This window comes from Struthio camelus, chromosome 3, assembly GCF_040807025.1.
Source record: "Struthio camelus isolate bStrCam1 chromosome 3, bStrCam1.hap1, whole genome shotgun sequence".
Taxonomy (NCBI): Eukaryota; Metazoa; Chordata; class Aves; order Struthioniformes; family Struthionidae; genus Struthio; species Struthio camelus.
In genome coordinates, this window is record NC_090944.1 from 28,771,618 (window position 1) to 28,793,313 (window position 21,696).

Genomic DNA, 21,696 nt, shown 5'->3' on the forward strand with positions numbered 1-21,696 from the left:
CGGCGGGTACCCTCGGGGCAGGGCTTTCCCCTTCCCCCCCGGGCGGCGGGAGCGAGCAGCAGCGGGGGCGGCCGGGCCGGGCCGGGCCGGCGGTGCGTGCGCAGGGCGGCGCGGAGCCGGCGCGGCGCGGCGCGGCGCAGCGCAGCGCGGACCCCCGCGGCGGGGCGGCCGGCCCAGCCCGCCGGCGGCCGGGGCGGGCCCAGCGCCGTCCCCTCCCTCCTCCAGGCTGCGCGGGGGGACGGCATCGCCCCGCCGCCCAGCTCAGCGGCAGCCGCGGCCGGCCTGCGGAGCGGGCGCGACGCGGACCCGCCGCAGCCCTCTCCTCTTCCTCCTCCTCCTTCCCCCCCCGCCGTGCAGCATGGCCCGGTGCGAAGCGGCGGCCGCCCCCGGGCTCTGCCTCCTGCTCCCGCTCCTGCTCTGCAGCGGGGGGCTCGTCCGCCCCGCGGCCGCGCAGCCCCCGCGGCCGCCGCCGCCGCCGCCGCAGCGCGGGAGCGTGTGGTGCCCCAGCCGCTGCCTCTGCTTCCGCACCACGGTGCGCTGCATGCACCTCATGCTGGAGGGCGTCCCCGCCGTGTCGCCCCAGACCACCATCCTGTGAGTGCGGGGCCGGGGCCGGGGGCGGGGACGGCGGCGCGGGAGCCGCGGCCTTTGTCTAGCGCGCGGCGGAGCGGGCGGGCGCCCTGCGCGGCCGGGGCTGCGCGGGGGCTGCGCGGGGGAGGGGGGCGGCCCGCGCCGAGGTGTGCTGGGCTCCCGCGGGGCGCGGGTCTTCCGCTCGGCCCGCGGCCGTTGTGGTCTTGCCTGGTCTTCAGCATCCCGCGGCGGGCTGCGCCGCGCCGCGCCGCCTTGCTCGGTCGGGTCCGCCGGTGCCTTGCGCTGGCAGCGGTGGGTGCCCAGGGCGGCGGCGCCTGCTGTTGGGGTCGGGGCGCGCTGCGGCGGTCCGGGCTCAGCAGAGGCTGGTGCGGCGCCAGGGGCCGGGCCGGGCCGGCCGCCGGGCGCGCACTCGGACCTCTAGGGCAGGCGCTGCTCGTTGCCGCTTGAACTGCTTGGCCCGTTCCCTGCAGGGTGAGGGCTTAACTGGTTTCGGTGCGGTTGTGTTGGTAATAAAAGCCGCTGTTGAACGTGCCCAACGTTTAATTCAGTTCACGTTGATTTTACCGAAGCGGTTACCGTTCGGTCCGTTTCTGTCCTTCATGATAAACGCCAAAACCTGAGCGAGGATCGTACGCCTGCTTTGCTGCAAGGCGCACTGTGCGGAAGGGATTTGTTCCACTGACCCGCTTAGGTGTGACTTGGGATCAGAATCGCTCTTGGCACCAGCCGTGTCCTTCCCTTGCACACAGGCAGCCGTGGACGAGGAGCAGAGCTTGGCCCTGGGAATTTTCTGCAGGGCCTCCTGTAATAAATTGCCTTGTGATTTTGTCAGATATTTTTGAAAGGGATCTATAAAGCCCTGGTGTGTTTCAGCTTCCAAGTAGCATTTAATGTGAAGAGTGTATTCATTTAACATTAACCGAGTCCCTCCTTGGCAAGAAATTCAGCCTTTTGGCAGAACGTGATTAGTCCTGAAGTACTTGTAAACCTTTTAGGGAACAATACAGGAAGTGGGTGGTTAATGTTTCTTACATTTGAAACAAACTACATTTACAGAACACCTTTTGCATCCAGATTACAGGAAACTGTGTATAGCTACTTTTGTGGATCATCTTAAATGTAAAAAGAAAAAATAAATCCAGCAATCTTCAGTATATGGAGTGAAGTCTTTAGGGCTTGCTTTCAGTGTTAGGTAGAAGGGCCTGCAACAGCAAAATGTATTAGGTTAAACCTAGCCAGGGTGGAGCTCCCCTTACCGTGGGTATTTATAATCTTGCAGTGAGTCAGAGGAAAATGGATGAACAATGCAAGCATTATACTTGTCTCTACCCCACTAATGTATCAAATTGTCTAGTATCCCAAATCTGAATTATCATTCTGGTATAATGGAAGCTACAATGCAGCAGTGAAGTTAAGAACTTATTTTCAGCAGGACAAAGAGCAGTAATTCTCAAAATACTCTTGTGGATGACCAGCATTCTTAAAACGTAGTGGTGGGCTTACTTTTTGTCTGGTAGTAAGTATATTCTTTTTTTTTTTTTTTTTTTTGACATGCTAGATCACCAACTGACTAGAGGACAGTTATAAATAAATTAAAGACTTCAGTAATACTGCCTCTATAAATAGGCAGTTTTGCTACAGTTCTGCTGAATGGCTGTGAATGGGGAGGAGATGGACTGTAAGATAATCAGGCAATATGAATCTCTGGGACAAAGAACAATGACAGAACTTATTTAGTAATTAGTAGTTTGAAGATGCCAATTGAACATAAGTAGCTAAGAGAGAATATTGCTTACCTCTAGCTCTGGGGTGTCCATTAAGAATAATTATATATTATTCTTACATTTGAAACCTCAGTCCTCAAATCTGAGGTACTTACTGAGTTACTTGGTGGTTTAGCAATTATTTTTTTCTCCCTATTAAAATTTGTTGTAGGACTCTCCAGTTCTACATAGCAAAGTTATCCCTTATGTAGGTGGTCCATCATCCACAGAGGGATTTCTACTTTCAGGAATAGTTTATTCTTTAAGCACGAAAATAAGAAGCAGTTATTTTCTTTCCAGTTTGTCTGTCACAGTTTTTCTTTCTTTTGGGAACTATATGTTAAACACATTATTTTTAGTGTTCGTGATGATAGCTAGATTATTAGGAATAATGAATTAATTCCAATTAAATACCTTTCCCCTTTAAAACATGGACCTATGAAATCCTGCAAAGGGTATTGCTGATGGGCTAAGCACATTTTCACTGGCATTGGTAAATTCCCCATTGTTTGTTTTATTTCTTCCTTAAGACTGGGCAAAGCGATTTTCTAAAAACATCATGTTGTTGTTTATGAGTATATATTTATATCGTATTTTACCAAGTACCAGTTCTGAAAAATGTCCCATTTTGGAAGTCGAGTTGACTTCGGTCTGCTTCATATATAATTTGTTATATGCGAATGAGGCCAGAACAGCAGTGCAGCCAAATGTTTTTCCCCACATATCAAAAATGTCTAGTTCTAATCGCAGACTGTCTTTTGAGAACTGTTCACAACATTACTAGTTGCTTACCTTGCCAGTGCTACTTCTGGCCGTACATTTTCTCTCTCACTACTTCCTCCGCTTTCTGGCGCTCCCCGCTTCCCTACTGTAGGCCGTGTCCATGGCTTGGGTCTCTTCGGCACAGTGGATTCTGCCAGCACAGAAAGTGTTTGCGCAGCCGTGCGTGAGCACAGGGTTTCACCCAAGGTGAGATTATCGCTCAGACTCGCTGCATGACAAGGGCCGGTATCGCGGTCAGCAGGCTCCTAAGCTTGCTCAATGGAGACCCACCTTGAAAGGGGCTTGCAGAGCCTCAACCACTTCAGTCCTGTCCTGAAAGTTTGCTTCAGACCCATCTACATGTCAGACTCTGTCTAGTTGCACATACCCGGACCAATACTAAAATTTGTTCAAAGTTTATGGATGCTCTTTGATTTTTTTGCTAGCTAAGTATAATTGAATTCACTGCTGTAAGGTCTCAAACACTGAATAAGAAGAGAACCGGGCTTATTCCACTGTAACCATGTGGTGTAAACAGGACTAAAACTGGTAAAAAATTATTTGTCACAAAAGAAAGTAGACTTGATTTGCATGAGCCATGGAATTCAAATTATTGATAGGAAAATTATATTTATAAATAAGGCACTAGTCGTACTGTTTGCTGCATGTAATTATTACTTTGACTCCCCTGTTCATCTGTTATGAATATTATATTTTTGCAATAAGTTATTATCATCTTAAGTGATCAGAGCTTAGGAGGACTTTTTTATATTGTAATCGTTCCAGGAGAATAGCTTTTGAAAGTAGTCCCTGAAATTATATTGGAGGCAACAGTATCAGTTCCTTATTGCTGCTTTTGTTTACATGATATCAATAAATTTTACCAGTTGGATAGTTTGCAATTCCTACAGTTATTACTATTTGTTTTACTTCTGTTTGATAGTGAAAGTGTCAAGTGTCAATCCAAAGGGTGTTAGTTGTTTAAATCAGTTTCCAGAGCGTTATATACCAAATACTTAACATTTTCCCATAGCTCTATGATAATTATGAATTTGATGTTGCATGCTCAGGAGACACATTCGCATATATGAGCAATGCTAATGAAAAGGGTTATCCATGCTTTTCAAGAGCATCTTTCTTAATACATTTTTTTTTAATTACTGAATTACACAAATACAACATCTGCTTGGAGTACACATGAGTTACCAAAGAGTTGGGGTAATGGAGATGGAATGACATTTTGCGTGTCAGTGTTGATCTGATTATTTCTTCTTAAGAGAGGCATTTAGGGAAAAGGCACACATAATACGGTGATACTCATTAATTGTGTCAGTGCAGGACACAATGTGTGCAGGACTCAGTGTCTCTGAGCTGTCAAGAGAATGCCTGCTATTGGCAGGTCTGCTGTGTGCAAGTGATGCCGGATCAGCTAGCAGACCAGCATCCCATTCTCATCTGAAAAATGGAAGATCCTGGGTTCTGATTAGATCTTAAAACCCTTTTAGAAGACTTTCAGCAGATTAAGCAATTAAAACAGGAAAATAAATACACTTGGAGATTGTGAAGGATAAAGCATTTTCGTCTCAAATCAGGCCTGTGAGTAAGCCTGATCACTTAGTTGCTGAACATTAAGGTATAATATAGGAGGCAGTTGAGAGAGATGACACTTATAAAATTCCATTTAAAACATGGAGATCTGTATGTACTTAGGATTCAAAAGAGATGAACAAACACTGAAGCTTTACTTGAAGTTTTTGAGAATACCTGAATACAGGCACAGATCTTGACAGACTCTTAGCTGGGCAGCAAACCACATTAGATGCCAAGGATGACTTACTTGAATTACAGAAAGTGAGGAGAAAACATAAGATTCTTTAAATAAAAAATATTTTCTTAGATCTTCCTTCACAGAAATTTTATGGCTTGAGTGTAGAATTCAATCTGAGATTAAAACAGCTACATTTCGGTGTCTGTATGTAGGAGCCTACAGCCATGCTATGTGTCTAGGCTTCCATAATAGCAGCCTAGTCAATACAGTCAACAGAGCCTGCAGCATGATTCAGCTCACTCCGAAGGGGACACCTAGTCCTCAAGTCATTTACTAGCTATATTTGAATTCCCTTACGGTATCCTTTCTAGCCTCCAGCTGTCTTTCCAAAAAGAGCATAGGTCTCCTATTGGTCCTGTGTCATATCTGCTAAATCCTTCTCACACAGCCTAGGACATCTAAACCAACAGCAGACACCATTGTTTGGGCAGCTGAATCAAGCTCCCAGTGCGTGGGCAGCTTAATCATTCTCCAGCTTCGCATGGTGTTGACTACGCTTTTGTTGACAGTAGTGGGATTTTAAACGTCTGTATTTAGATGTTGATAAATATATCTAAACAAAAGCATAAAATATTTTCAGGTATCAACGGAAAGAAACTGGTTGCAAAAATCAGAGGCTAAGGAGTCAAGGCAAAAAGTAATTTACTTTAAAATATGTTAACTGTCGCTAAAAGGAGATAGTTTCTACTGGCATACCCATTAGACCCTATTCTCTGGGTGCTAACAAATCAAGTGGATATTACAAAAAATACCAACCCCTTCTTTCCCCAGCAAAGCAGCTTTCGAGGATGTGTAAGGATGTGAACCCTGCTGAAACCATTCCCTGTGGAGTGCTGATGGAATGAGCTAGGGCCTAAGAATGAATGTGTTAATAAGACCTTAGCAGAACTTGCAGAACATGCTCGGTCATTGGCACCGCATGAGGGGGGCAGAGTGGCATAGAGTTGATAAGATGTTTGGAGGATACTGGAGGACATTAGAGAAAGTTACGGAGGGATGCAGCAGAAGGCCCAAACAAATATACGTTTCAAGAATATATCTGCAAGTCACTAGATCCCCCAGTGGGAAAGTATTTCTATCATCTCAGCAACAAGTCAACCCTCACCAAGTTCTTTGTTGAAGAATGGAAAAACATCTGAAGCAAAATCATTTCCTGCCAGTATCTCACTGTATATTTAATACACTTCCATCAGAAAAATATGTTGTATTATGTTAGCATGAATAAATACAACTTTTGGTTTCTGTCTTTTTAACTAAGATGTATTTTTTACCTGTAAATGCGTAACGTTTGAGTGTTAAGTACATATTGAATGTTCTATTTCCAGAAAGATGTCCAAAACCAAAGATCCATTTGACCTAATAATATATGTTCTCTGAGGGTGGCTGACAGTGCCGCTTAAAAATAAGCATAGAGCAGGCATATAGAGGTTCTTCCCTATAACTAACAGCTTGCAGCTTAGTTATTTCCTGAGTTACAGGTGATTTTTATATTTTAAATAAACCTTGAAGGATTTCTCCTCCATTAATTTGTTTATCCTGTTTTTCAACTAATTAATCCATTACTTAAACCCATGACAAGGAATTCTACTACATTACCATCTCCTGTTGTTTTAAGCCTGCAACCTACTAGCTTCATTTGGTGTGCCCCGTATTCTTGATTGGAAGAAACACTGAATACCGAATCCCTCTCAGTTGTCTCTGTGCCAGACATGACTTTATGACCCTTGATCCTAAGCTTCTTCATTCATCTCTTTTGAAAAAAAGTTGTGAAGTCCTGGCTTTATTAGTATGGTGCTCCCTACCTTTCATCACCTGAACTGCGCCTTCCCTCTCTACTCTGTTTTGAGGTGAAGAACTAGGAATTCGCACAGTATTTGCATGGACGTGAGGTATGTGAGCTAACTGGGAATTTGCAGAGCAGCATGATGGTCTCTTTTCATTTTTTATTGTTTTCCTAATAATTTCCAGCATAATAGTTCCTTTTTTGAACTGTTGTCTTCATGGAATCAAGTGTAACAAGATCATGTTCCTAAGTAGTAATCACCAGTTCGAGGCCCTATTTTATTTGTAGAGTTTAGATTATTTTCTCCATGTGAATTACTTTGTGTTTATATATGTTATATCTACATTTTAATAGCCACTCATGGAGTTTTAAAAGATCCTTCTGCTGTTTTTCCCAGTAGTCAGATTTTTTCTAAATAAACAAATATCATCAGCAGAATTCTGTCATCTCACTATCCACCCCTTTTCCACTTACGAATAAATTGAATGATGCAGATCCCTGTGATACTCAGCTAGTGACTTCCCTCCACTATGAAAATTCAGCGATTATTACTAACATCTCTGTACGCACTTATGCGGTAGGGTATTTGCTTTCTAGATGTTTCAAAATATCGTGTTGTGGTTCCCCAAACTTTTGGATCTTGGACTACGGTTAGCACAAGATTTTTTTCATCCATTCTACTGAAACATTAAAAAAAAAAAATAAAGGTGATATAGTTCTGTGGACCACTTAGTGTTGCTGCCTAGACCCCACTAGAAAATCGTTACTTTAAATATCTTTCTGTCTTGCTGATTTTGCTGGCAGATGGCTCCAGTGCCTCTGCTGTTACTCAATTTTTCCCCAAAACAGCACAATTAAAAGTGACAAGTTAGATCAGTTTTCATCATTACTTTTGGGAATTCATAGGCATGGCAGGCATAGAAGAGAATGAGAAATTTATGGGAAGCAGAGACAAACATGCTATTACTCACTGAAAAGTGTAAAAATGGATACTTGGGCATGAACATATATACTCTTTCTGTCCTTATTCCCAAAGAAGGCTGGTGGAAAAATAACAGAGACATGCCTTTTGCTTACATCATCAGGAAGGTCTGGATGTGTAACACAAGGAGAGGGGTGAGTGTCTAGTCTAACGTTCTGGTAAACACATGCCTAAGAGAAAAATAATGACTAATAAATATTCCAGCCTCTTCATTTTTTCCAGTAGCTCTTATTGACTTCTCTCCCAGGTGAGGTCAATGCTTGTTAAGAGATGAGAAGGGGATGTCACTGAGCAGCAGCAAATGCTAGTCAGCAGCTCTCCATGTGTGTAAAGGGACTGGCTTGTAAGGAAACTAAGCTTTAAGTTAAAGGTTGAAAGTTTAGCAGAAAGTAGGATGTATAGAGAATAAAGAAGAGAACAGAGCTTGGGGTAAAGGTTGAAGGAAGCTGTGGACAGAAGAAAGACGGCATAATACAGTGAAAGAAATTGCTGTTGTTACGAAAGGAAAAATAGCAGAGAACTATTCAGAAAATAGCAAGAGATAATAAGTAATGTGTGACATTGCATACTGTTTTATTCTTTGAGTTACAAAATGTTCTTTTACAGGAAGATTTTGTTCTATATAATGAGTAAAATGAAAATACTAGATTAATGTCGTGTACAATTGAAAAACAAGTTGTCTGAATTTTCACCCGTCTTGGTTCCTCTGACAAAATGGTATTTTTTTCAAATAGTTCATGTCGGATTCATATTACTGAGACCCTTTCAAAGCGTACAGTAGTTTATTTACAGTGGTATTCTCCACTGTATATCATTTTATGATGGACTGTTTTGGACATTGTGCAGCTGATCTTGCAAACATGTGCTTACGCTTAGCTGTGTGTAGCCCAGTAACGCCCAGGGTTCTGACCCTTCCTAGACTTGGCCTTCTGTGAGACTCTTCCCAGAAAGGCAAACTAGGTGTTCACAGGCCTATAGGCTCAGGCTTCACTTACAAAAAAGGTACCTTTATAAAAGTGGCGTTTAAAAAACAATCTCATGCATGATAAATATTTATAGCTATTCATCTTTCTGGGGGACTTTATGTATATGTTCATAAGTTTATGTTTTAAATGTTTTGTGTGTGTATATTTATATAATACATACAGTATAGACTCTCTCTATATAATATCTCTGTGAGTGTGTGTATATACATATACATGTGTGTATATGTATACACACATATAGGTACACACACGCACAATAAAACTGAAGTGACTGAGGTATATTGTCTTTATCGTTTGTTCAGTTTGGATTTGATGAAGGAAAAAAAAAAAGCTGAACCCTACTGGCTTTATTATTGCAAGCATGGGCAGAGGTTCAATACAATCCAAAGAGATGGTGCAATGAGGACTGCCTGGGTTAGAGCCTGGGAATGGCTCGAATGTTTCCTTTCGCTTCTTTTGCTTATCCAGCTGCCACATCTGATTTCTTTTTTGGTATGGAATTATTACTATTGCTAGTGAGAGCCAAGTGATTCTTTTAAGAAGAAAATTGAATGAACATTTAAGTTACTGCAGATAACAGAAGTATTCGTAAACCTCTTGAGAAGGAGACACGAGGGAAAGAGTGGTGTGGGCTCTCAGCTTCACCTCTAATCTGTATTTACATATACTGGTTACTTGTAGCAAAGATTAGGACCCTTAAGAGTTTGTGCAGCGCCTGGCATAGACTCCAGATCCTTGTGAAAACCTGTGGAGTGAAAACTGTAAAGTTGAGTACGCTGTCCTGTTCTGTGCTGGTGCTTCTGGGTTACTCTAACCCGAATCATCAGCATATGTGTTTTAACTCCAAAATGAGTCTTCATGGCTGTGATGTTGCTCCCTTTTTTGGTGGGATCTGTTGTTGTTCGGACTCCCAGATCTTTTCTTCTCTTTCCAGCTGCCACTCCCCAGAACTTACTGAAACTTCTTGTTTCAGCATTCTTTCCCTTTAAATCACCTATTACAACATTCGGCTCATTGCCTGTCTAGTCTAAAAGAGGGAAAATAATACTACTTTGTAGGCAGCGTTACCTTAACAGTAACGACTCTTTTTGTTGAGAAGGGTGATGATGCCGAGGGTCAGTTATATGCATAACATTAGCCAGACTGGTGGATTTAGTACCTTGTTGTTAGGCATTTGGCTGCCAGTTCCTTTCTTAGGAGATGAAAGGCACGGTAAGTGAGGCCCTGCTTGCTCTGCCTTACCGCCGCAGCCTGAGCATCGTAGCCGTGGCAGCCTGAAATTCAGTGCAGTTTTTCAGACCTCTCCACAGAGTTAAATTCAGAGGCTTGTAGCCTCTGTCCAAGGTCCACTGTGCTCTGCGCAAGGTAAATATCTTTTGTCTTCACGTGGTTTTGATTGACCACATTGAATATAAAGACTCACTCTTGGGTGTTTTATGGTAGCTTGTGTTTAATAATTGATTCAAGAAATCTGTCCCCCATATCCTAATCTTTACACTATGTCTGAATCCAAGTCTTACAAGGCTTTAGTGGTCAGTGATAACGCTTTTTTAATTTTCCCAAAATGTTTTTTGAAAATAGGTAAGACACAACGGAGTATGGTCAGTCTGGTATACAGTAACTCTAGTGGGCCATTCAGAAATCAACCTACATAAAAACAAATGTTTCATTACATTATTTGCTACAGGAATGTAAAAAGCTGGAGCAGCAGTGTGATGGCATGATAAGTAAAAAATGCAAAAAATACACGATGACTGGCTCGCTGCTGGGAGGCTGCCTGTCGAATCAAGATGACTTTTGAGCAGCATTACACCACGCTCTAGTTTTAGGATAATAATGACAATCTGGATTCAGGAGACAAGTTTTGGTTAGGTGATCGTTTAATAATGTTTCTCTGGAAGACTTGAGAGATAGCATTTTTTTAAGTTATCTTTTAACGATTCAAGCTAAATCATAAATTACGTGTCTTTCATTCTGACTTAATTAGACTTAGATCTCTAAGCCAAGCTTAAAAAAGTGTAAGAGTGCTCCTGTAGGGGTAGAATCAGCTTAGGTAAATTAATTGAAAATCTTAGTTAAATTTTTACAAATCGATAAAGTATGCTTTATCTGCAGATTGAAGACACAGCTATCAGAAATGTAAATGATTGCTATCAGAGTCTCTGTAAAGATCTTTCTTAGTAGAAAAAGATTTTCTGTGCTTTGTCTAGAGGAATTTTTAAAAACTCAGGCTATTCTCTTTATTGAGTGCTCTATCAATAAGCTAAATCGGTTGAGATTTCTAATATTTTAATATTTGCTGCAGCAAGTTCCTTGACTCAGTAACAGATAACTTTGCGAACTGAACCAAAAATTCCTTGACTCATACAATTTTGATATGAAAACTGTCTGTAATTCTTTATATGGTATCAGCTTTAGGTTCTTTCTGGAGGAGATGTTGCTTTTTTGACATCTTGTATTTTCTTTAAGTGTTTTGAGTACATCTTGTATGTGAAGAAATGCATAAAAATTATTGGAAACAGAGTAAATTTTCTCTAAACCATTAAAATAGTCTGAGACAGAGAATTCATTGAAGATTTCTGTCTCAACAATTTGGCAAATTAACAAAAGGCAGAAAACGGAAGTTTATTATAAAAAAAAATAGCGTTCAATTCAATCTCTGTCCTCGTCCTCTCTGCCTAAAAGATATCTATTCATCAATAGATATAAGATACATATATCGTTTGAGGAAATTTTGAGCTATACCAAACACTATTTTCACTGAAATTACTATATGAAGAGCACTCAGAGAGCGAACAGATATTCAGATAACTGGCTTACATCCTATGTATTCCGATACTGAATATATTCCTAGGTCAATTATTTAACTCTGCAGTGTGTGTTTATAATCCCTTATCCATCAAAGCAGGAAAGAAGAATTGTTCTTAATTAATTAGCTGTGGGTTCAGACTCACCATTCAACAGTAGCAAAGTTAGTTTCAAGGCATTTTACCTTCAAACTTAGTTTGTTTTTTCAATATTGGTAAAACTTTTGAATGCCAAGAATATACCAAACCAATAACACCTGTGCAATCCAGATAGGTAACATAATAGTTCTTCATGTAATAGTTTTCCATTAAATGTCATTTACTTTTTCTGTTGATTCTCAATGAGGAATTGTTTCTAATAGGATTAGCATAGAGTCAGCATCTATGTTGCTCATTAGTCATTATTTATGACAGAATTTGTATTCTGGGGTTATTTATTTTTTTGCCATAATTACCTTCCAGAAACATCTTATTGAAAAACAGACAAAATATATAATGATCATTAATAATAAATGACATCTTCATCTGCTATATTAAGGAGAATTAACACATACAGTATCCTTAAAAATTAAAAAAAAATCTATTGACTTTCCCAGTTGTTTGGTTTGCAAATGTCATTTTGTCTCTGAAGGGATATTTCATACTTCAGGAGCCATCTTCTGGGCACTATAAACAAAAAGTTTGATTGTAAAACAAGGAAATGATTGGGTTGGAATTTATTTACTTTATTTTTGAACTTTAAACTTTGGAGATAAATGAACATGATGGTAGATGCCCATAAAATAAATTCCCTTTTAAGATCTGCGCACACTTGTAAGAAATTCCCAATAGCATAAGGATTTGGAAAAACTTTTTCAATGCCTGTTTGGATTTAAAAGTTACTTTTTTTTCTCTTAGTTGCTGTCTCTTTGGTTCCATAAATCTGGTGATTTTTTACTGCGTAGTTCCAAAGCCTCAGTGAGTGGGAAATGAAACGTCTCTTCAGTGCAGTTTATCTTTAGCCTTCTGGCTTGGCCTGTAGAGATGTCAATTTGATCCTCCTCAAACTGTAGAGAAGATGAAATATATCTCCAGCTACCCAGTGAGTGCTTGTGTGCCGTTAGTAGTAACTGAAAATCTGGCCACTGTCATGTCCAGGTGCATTTTTTTAATGCCAGTGGGTTTTTTTGGTTGTGCTGACCTCGGTGTGTGGTACACGTGTGAAGGGTCCAGCCCTCCGAGACTTCAGAGCAAGGGTAAGAGTGAGCTGAGCTGCCGGGACAGAGATTGCGGCCAAGACCCTACTGCCCCAGCACAGCATCGAGTACCTTAGCAAACTTTACTGGTAGAAATTTAAGCTTTTAAAAGGCTAAGTGCTAGATTAGTGGCTTGCACTCTTGAACCTCTTAAATTCCACTTAAGGTTTCCAAGGAAATGCTGGCCTTAGACTGGAATTCGTATGCCTCTGGATTAGATGACATTTTTCTTCTGCAATGGTAGTTTAACCATGGGTCCAGGGAATTTTTGTTTTCAGGCAAACTTAAAATTTGGTGAATAATACTTCAAGGGAAGAACCTTTTTCACTGGCTTCTAAGGCATACATATGGCAGTGTTCTTAGTAGAGCAGAGTTCTAGTAGTGTATATGTTTCCAAAACACATAAAATGTATTTTTGGATGGTCAAAATGTTTTAAGAATCTGTAATTCATAGCTGAAAAAAATAATATATCTTCTTACTCAGATAAAGTTTTTATTAATATTTGGCTCATTACATGGATGCACGGAGTACATGGATAGTACTGATAAACATGATTCTATTTGAGATGGCTATTTGTATGATATATTAAGAGAAAATAGTCTAATGTATTCAAGCAGCTAGTCTATTTAGTATGTTAATGCTGTGCACTGTGCACCTACTTGATTTATTGTTTTTGAGTTGGAAACATTTACATTATTTTTAATTTACAAAACAGAGATTATACTCCCTTTGCAGTGGAGAACCAAAACCACTTCTCTAGCTGAACCACGAGTGGTACTTAAGTTTCTTTTGGTTGCTGGCTGACAACAGTAGTTGCTCTTTCCTGCCCTTGGTCTACTCGGTTCTAAAAGTTATCTGAAAAATAAACAAGGGAAAAACATTTGTTTTTACTCTGAGTCATTTCCATGATTTAGTGTACTGTGATACACCATAAATGCTTGCAGTGGCACCAGTGAAAAGGTGATCTGGAAGGAAGCAAGAAACAGGAGGGAAAGAACTGTTTTGGCCATACCTCCACTGCAGGAAATGTGTGTTAACCATACCCTAAGGCTATTCTCTTTGTCACCCAAACAGTCCTACCCTCAGGGAAGCTTTAAAAATAAGCTAAATTTGTAATGCAACTTGAAGAGCCGCATTCTGTGAACAAAGAGAGATGGGGACCATAAATTCCATTGCTGAGGGCTTGTTTGCTGGAAAAGTCCTATTATACGCTCCCTTCCTTCCACTGCGGAACTGAAAACTATTTGCCACCAGCTCGGCTCTTGCAGTCAGGTCTGCTGCTGTGTCACCTCAGACTAAAAGCAAAGACCATTTATACCTTTGGAAATATTTGGAGTTTTGACTTTCCTGAATTCATTTTTAATTAAGACTATTCCCACCTATTCAGTTGTCATTCTAGGTATTTATTATGTGTGTGATTTATAACATCTGCTTTTCTTAAAATGCAGATTTGTGATTAACTTATTCTTTATCTTTTAGAGATATTTTTTTCCTAAGTCTATTTTTGCAAGACTAATCGTGTTTTAACTTTTCCCCATTTGTTGCATATGCACATGGTTGAAAGCATTTTTCTTTCAATTTGAGCACTAGTGGAGATTAATAGAGAGTCCAAGAGAAATGTAATATTTTTGTAGGAAGGATATGAAGTTGCCCTCCATGTGGCCCAAGTGGTATTTATGTTGTCTTAGTGATAGCTAGTTTGTAACTGATAAGGGGTGATGAAAGCAAGTTGAAAGATTTATGTTCCAAATCGAAAAATCAGATTAAATTCTAATTTTTAAACATTGAAGCATTAAACTATGAAGACTGAATTAGTGTAGGATGTATATTGTATCTGATTGTATTCACTTATACTCTGAAATAAACTTTTTTGTCTTAAGAGTATAATGTAAGTGTGTAAACTTCTTTATCTAACAGTAATTTATGCTTCTTGTATTTTTTGCGCTTTTCTCTGTTAATATGATGAAATAATTACAGATATTACAAAGTGCTTTGTAATTAGTTGTTGACTTAATACTGGCAATATCAGAACTCCAAAGAACAGGGTACACAATTTAAGCCAAATAAATGTGAACTCCTGAGGTCACTGCAATTTAAAATAACTAACAAACACATGCAAGACTGGTTACACTTCTTTGGAAATTTCAGACCCAGATATACCATTTGCAGCAATCAAATTATTCAGTTTTTTATCTGGGTAATCCCAATTCACGTTTTGCAGAGAAAGAAGACAAAAAATGTGAAGACAGAAGAGTTACAGGCATTTTATTTAACTCAGTTTTTCTTTCATAATGTGAGGTTAAATGGCACAGATGTTGATAGATCCTGTAATAATGTGCAAAGCATTTTGGAATATGATAAAACAATTATGAAGTATTGTCAGTTTATGAGGTATGCCAATCAGTAATTCTTTATTTATTCTCTAGATATATTCTATGAGAGAAATTGTTTCCAGATGATTAGGAAGCATGAGTGGGAAATAAGTAGTAGCTCTAAAATTGTTTCAGTTGCTTTTTGTGCATAATTTTGATATCAATGTTAGGATGGGCTTAGCAAGATGAAAAAGGAAAGAGTAATCTCTTCCCGGGAAGTCATTCAGCGGGATACTCGAAGGATGAATGTCCTCTGCCATTGCTCTGTGCAGGCAGGTGGACAGGAGCTTCCCTGTTTCGGTGGGGCGGGAGGGCCCGCGTGCCTGCAGCCGGGCCGGTGGCAGCGGGGTGGCCGTGCTCCCCGCAGCCCGCGCACGCATGGCCCCGGCGCTCCCGGTTCTTGCCCTGAGAGTGGCGCTGGAGGCAGAGCAAGAGAAACGCCTTAGGTGCACTCGAGCAGGCTGTTGCCCACCTCGGGAAGCAGGACATACTCTTCCAAGAGCTACGACTTTCTCACAGAGGTGATGGAGTTTCCGTGAAGTGGGAGGAAGAGTTGTCTCTGTGTCTGAAACCAAGAAGCCAGTCTGCAGCTAAATGATAAAGTACCTGAATCTTTGTTTCTACTTTCTAGGTCAACAGTGCTTTGAACACGAGCAGCAGAACATCCTTGACATCCCTTAACAACACGTATCCCAGTCATTTCTAACCCCTCTGAGTCCGTTTGAATCTAATGTGGCAATCACTGTATTAGAAATAACTGAGAAGTACATTACTGTTGGAAATACGTTCTGTTAAAATCTGCCTAGTGGAAAGGGAATAGTGACGCATAGATTAATGATGAATAAAGGCTTTTGAGTCACATTTAGATGGTATTTTTAGATACAATAATTCCTTCAGTTTTCCACATCCTTTGGCTTAATGTTGATTTTTTTTTTTTTTTTTTTTTTTTTTGGTATTGCAAGATCTCTGTTTGAATTGAAGGAGATAAAATGAACATTTTTTTAGTAAGGTCATTGCTATCGTACATACTGAACGTTATTCACTGGCAAAATTATTGGTAATGCAGGATCATAACCGCTGCATCAGTGAAGCTGCCTACCCGGAGGAAAGAAAAGTCCATAAAAATGTGGTGATGGGGGAAATCACACTTCCATGCTCATTTATCAGTTTACCTGGCCAGACTTTTACAACTCTCCCAGTTCTCCCCCATGACCACGCTTGGAGCAGCGGGTCCTTCTGCTGCTCAGTGCTCATTGCTGTGATCCCTCCGTGCCAGAAGGCTCAGGGCAGCCGGCAGCGCCGGCTGGTGTCACCCAGTGCCCTTGCAGACGGGCTGAGGGCTAGGAGCGAGGCTGGCGTGTCCGAGCTGCTTGTGAGGGGATCTCCGATACTCCAGTACAAATGCAAGTGACCATAAGAGTGCATATTTTCTTTCATTAATTTGCGTGCTCATTTGTTTGCACCTGCATCCTGTTTTCCTGACAGGAAAGAAAGAAGTAAATCCTCCACAGAACAAAATCAAAGAAATCTTCTGTACAAAGGATAGCCTTTGTGCATATGTTTTCCTGCCTAGCCTTTTTGGGAGGGTTTTTTTGATTAGTCTTTAAGAAGCAGTGCAAAAAATTTCATGTATGAACTTTGATGTTCCTCTGGAACTATTTTAAGAAAAATAATCAATGATACTTCTCACCTATAGCTAATTGCTTCCAGTGAGTGGAATCTGAACATAAATGCATGCAACCGGGAAACAAATGCAGACTCTCCCATTTTTAACAGTGAGTATAGTTTACTACCAGAATGACTTGCTTTAGGTTGTGCTTCGTTCTTGGTCTTTTTGAATCACAGCTTTACATTTTCTCAAAGGGTGTTTCAACTCAGTGAAAAGTCAGTCATTGCCTTAGGACCACAATTTGTCTACTATTCTGTGACCTGTCACATGTGGGAAGTCAAAGGATTATAATGATTCTTTCTAACTTTTAATTTCATCGGTTGTTCCTCTGAGAATTTCAGTATTTTGTGGGTATAGAATTTAGACTTAAGCATCCCTGTGAGACAGAGAAGTAGAGAGATGTTGTTACTTATTTTGCAAAAAGGTGAATAGGGGTACAAGAGACTAATTTATGATCTTAGCATAAAAACAATACTTCTGTTTTTTTTTTTTTTCCCCAAATAAGTAACCTACGTGACTAGTAACTTATGAAACCAAAGTAAAATATTAATTGCATTTGTTTCAGTGGTTCTTGGTGTATCACAAACTGGTTAGTGTCTCTTTCTTGTTTCTCCTTTAAAATACGAAAGAGGAGAAACTTTTTTTTTCAGTTGAAAAGCAGAGTTAAAACTGAAACTGAAAAGAGGTTGTATCTCCAAGTGTTTCTAATCCTCTAAAAACTTTTCAATGCATCAGTATCTCTTTGCACTACCAAATGTGCCAATCATCAGTTCACTCTTTGCTTGCTCCAAGACCTTACCACCGTGTGTTTCTATTAACGTAACACTCATATGCAGCTGTCGTGCCCCATTTTATTGGGCATGGTACAAACATAGGACAAAAAGGCAGGCCTTCCGCAAGGATACTTCTGTCAAAAATAATCATTAATGAATCGTTTGACAGTACTGTTGATAACCTTTTCATTATTTGGTTTCATAACTGAATCTCCCTGAGAGGAATTAAGACAGATCTCAGATTTGCATGTTATTTCTCCAGGCTACACAGCTAGCATTACATCTCTTTCAATTCTGCTGATTCCTTTAAAGTTTTTAGTTTTTTTTTTTTTTTTTTAAGATAGCATGAGAATTTGAAGCAATTATAAAACAAAATCTCTAATTTCAAAACACTATTTTTTCTGTAATGGATGGACTTTGGAAAACTCTGAAGTAGCACAAAGGGCCACAATCATGCCAGGGTAATATTTCCATATATGATTCTTGTAAATTAAGGCTACGTGCCTAAAACTTTAGACCAGCAAACTCTGCTGCAGTCTTACTAATGGCACTACATAGCTGCTTGGAAAAATTGGCAACAAAGGCACTGGAGGGATCTAAAGACTTAGTAAAACAATACTGTATTGCTTTTCATTGAGTTCACATTTAAATGTTTTCTTTTCAACTGTTAGGCAAAATAATTGTTAGTTAAACCAAATCCTTCGCTCTTGTAGAAGGCTGTCATAAGCTCTCCATTCACCAGAGAAAACACCTGATAAACGTGTTTTTAAAACTTGCAAACTTAAAACCCCTTCAACAAATGTTACATATTCCTGCAAATGAGGCATTATTTAAATTAGAGAATTAATGTGTCAGCCACGTTTAGTTCTGGGTATTTTGGTAAGCATTGGTTTGTGATCAAGGTAAGTATTGCCAAATGCGTTTGCATCCTGTTCTACAGATTTTAGTAATTTTATGGTCCTACCGTTCACTTTTCTTACTAAACTTAATGGTGTACCAAATATTATTGACAGTGATATCGACTTAGTATGTAAGATTTCTGGGTTTTTTTACTCTAAAAGGACAGTGGCTTTATTTTATGTGCCGTGTGATGTACAGATAATAAAATGTCTCAATGTTAATTAGAGAAAATCACATATTGTATATAGCAATTAGGCTGGGGAAGAATTCATCCAGAAAATGAATTGCCAAGAAAATGGGAAAGAAATAGCTTTGTAAAAGAATCGCTTAAGCTAAATCTTAAAATTAAATGAAAAATATTTTGTTTTCTCTGGTATTCTAGAAAAAGCTATGCTATTTGTAGTGAGGATTAATATAAGTAGTGATATAGTTGAAAGCGGGGATTTTTTTGTTGTTTTTTGAGTGGTGGAGTTTGTTTGTTCAACAAAGTGACACATTTTTTTACAGGGCAGTAGTTAAAGCAGCATTAAAGTGCCATTGACATCATCCAGTTACTGCACTGACTTGATTATATAACCTCTTTTGTGCAATTTTCATGCTCTGTTCTGTTTGAATGTTTTTACTATGCTGATGGCTGTTTTTCATTTCCTGCTGGGATGACCTTGAATAAAAAAAGAATAAGAATAAAGTAGACATAAGCAATGTAGTCTTGCTGGCATTTGCAGATCCTTTGTTCTGCATTGAGAAACATAGTTGTTTGGCATTTATATTATAGATTATTTCTGCTGGGTAGTAATTAATCTTCTACTGTTAGAAAAAATTACTGTTTTGCTCTTATTTTGTTCTTTTGAATTACTTTGCCCTTGGCAAAGTGATCCACTTATGACAATTCCTACTTTATTAAAATATCTGAAGAGAGCAAAACAAATGATCAATGCAATGGTCGTTCTTCTTCTTTTTTTTTTTTTTTTTAAAGGCTATAAAATTACTCCCCCTTTCTTAAAAGGAAAAGAGATTAACTGGTTTTCATTTTTTTCCAGATTCACAGTATATCATGCAGCTGAAGGAATTGTCATTTGTCGGTTTTGGCATTTGTTATTGGCACTAATCAACATTTTGTGACTACCTTTCTATATGAATAAGAGAATGCATCATATTTTATATCCAACTCTTTTTCAGAGTTTTTATATCTCTGAGTTTCAGGGAGGGTACAATGATGTGTCTATCCTTTGAAAACAGTTTGCGTTGTTCCTGTTGATTCTTCTCAAATCAAAGCCACCACTTCCTTTTATTTTATCAAATTAAAATAGTGCAGATTTTATTGCTGTACAGCTTACATTCACGTACGGAGGAAGAATTTCAACTTTAAATAGTTATCACTGGAGCTTTTAAAAGTATCTACGTTGCGGGGTTGGTTTTTTATGGTCCACACGCTCAGCATGCAAGAGCCTTTCAGTTTTTAAGATACTTCCATTTTGCTGTTGAGGGGATTTTGCTTAATTTGCACTGAGGAAATGTATCTGAGGTAACAGAGAATTAAATTCAAGATCTTTCATGTCCTAAATTAATATCTGAAGTACTATCTTGAAAAGCAGTAATGAGGTACTTACTTTCACTACTAATAAAAATTCAAGATTTAATTTAATTTCACTGACAAATGTTGCAGTATTTTGCTTGTTAATGAAGATGGATAATAGAAGTCATTAATGCGTCAACGATATGTTTCAGACATCAGTATATCATAAGACTGTGTTAAATTTATCCAAATCGCTTTTTTCTTTTCTGCAGCTAAAAGATACACTTTGAATTGAAAATACTTATATCTATCAGATGCTTTTGGTATGATAGGCTAATGCAAATTCTTACCTTTTAAACTTGAGTTTAAGCGCATTGTTCTATTTTGCTAGCGTTAAATCTGATACTTTTGCCTTTATCTATCCTTATATGTAATATTTTTGGAGAAAAATAGCTGCTTGTCCTTTCTTTTGGAATTTTGGTGAGTTTTCTTTGTTTTACTTGACTTACACTAATTTTCACGTAGTGTTCATGTCACAGAATTAGTTAAGGTTAGTATAAATAACGCTTGATTAGCCTAGCTTGGTGGTACTCTTCTTCAGCCTCAACAGTAGAACAGTAACGAGTGAGTGTATTATTTAATGTTTTCTTTGTCATCTGAGAGGAATATGCTGTATAACCTATTTTTGCATTGACATCTATCAAAATCAGCAAAGAATTGTAAACAAAATATGAGATTGCACATTGTAACTAAAATTTTACATTTGCATAATGATAAGTTCCCTTCTCAAGCGTTTTTTAATAATGGAACAAAAAAGTGTCCGAGGTAAACTAAGTTACCTCCTTTTTATTAGTTCAAGATTTTGCAGATGCCCTTATTTGGGAAGTATGTTGGTGATTCCAACTGTTAAAGTTGGAAACTATGTGTGTTTCCTCATGTTACGTGTTGGAAATCTCACTGTTGTAGCTAGCAAATGAGCTTCAGTTTCATTTTTGTTTTGATTTCTTTGCTATCTATCTGTAGCATTAGTTTTTTTACAGATGCTTAAAGCTATTGTTTCAGTCTTACAGCCAGGAAGATGAATACCAAAGATCTGAACATTTTTGTCTGTCATTGCTTTTATGAAGTAGTTTCTTTACAGTTATTAATTTGAAAGCTTTTGTATTCTTTTTTAAGTGCACTGTAATTAATTCACAGAAGACTGCATATAATAAAAAACTTGCATAACCTGTAAACATGGAATCTATACTTGTAGTTTTAACATTAGATTTGAAATCTAATTAGTCTTGGAATTCCAGTATTTCAGTGAGATGTGTGTGCGACATATAGAGGTCTTTGCTAATGTCCTGATTTGTCCGTTGCATACATATATAATGCCACAAGAGAAACGTTTTTAAAGGAATTGTCACACTCTAAAGTATTTGTATATTCATAAGATAGAGTTGGCTAATATTATGCATATGTAGAGAGAAATGGCTATGAATGAAGCTATGGTTTAACACGTTATTTTTTGGTTTTCCCTTTTTTTTATTAAAGATCTTAATATAAGGTCTTCATGTGACCAGATTTTGTGACATGAATTAGAAATAACAAATGAAAAGCAATTTCCTGTATATGCTCAATACAGTAATTAGGGGATTTCTTTTGGTGTTGAAGATCCATAACTTGATAAATAGGCTGTCATCTTTTGAGGTATGTGACAGTAGTACCTGACAGTATGCTGTCAGC

The 21,696-nt window shown here is 39.1% G+C and overlaps 1 protein-coding gene across 3 annotated transcripts in view; it reads left to right on the forward strand.

The window, feature by feature from the left end:
• The first annotated feature begins 229 nt into the window (after positions 1-229).
• The window catches only part of PXDN (peroxidasin), an 87,163-nt gene continuing 65,696 nt past the window's right edge, over positions 230-21,696 (forward strand). The window contains exon 1 of one of the 3 annotated variants that reach the window (XM_068937262.1): positions 230-594. In XM_068937262.1, the coding sequence (XP_068793363.1) occupies positions 359-594 (236 nt within the window). In that variant the 5' untranslated portion in view covers positions 230-358. The remainder of the gene's footprint in view (positions 595-21,696) is intronic. The other 2 variants (XM_068937264.1, XM_068937263.1) reach the window with 2 other exon arrangements.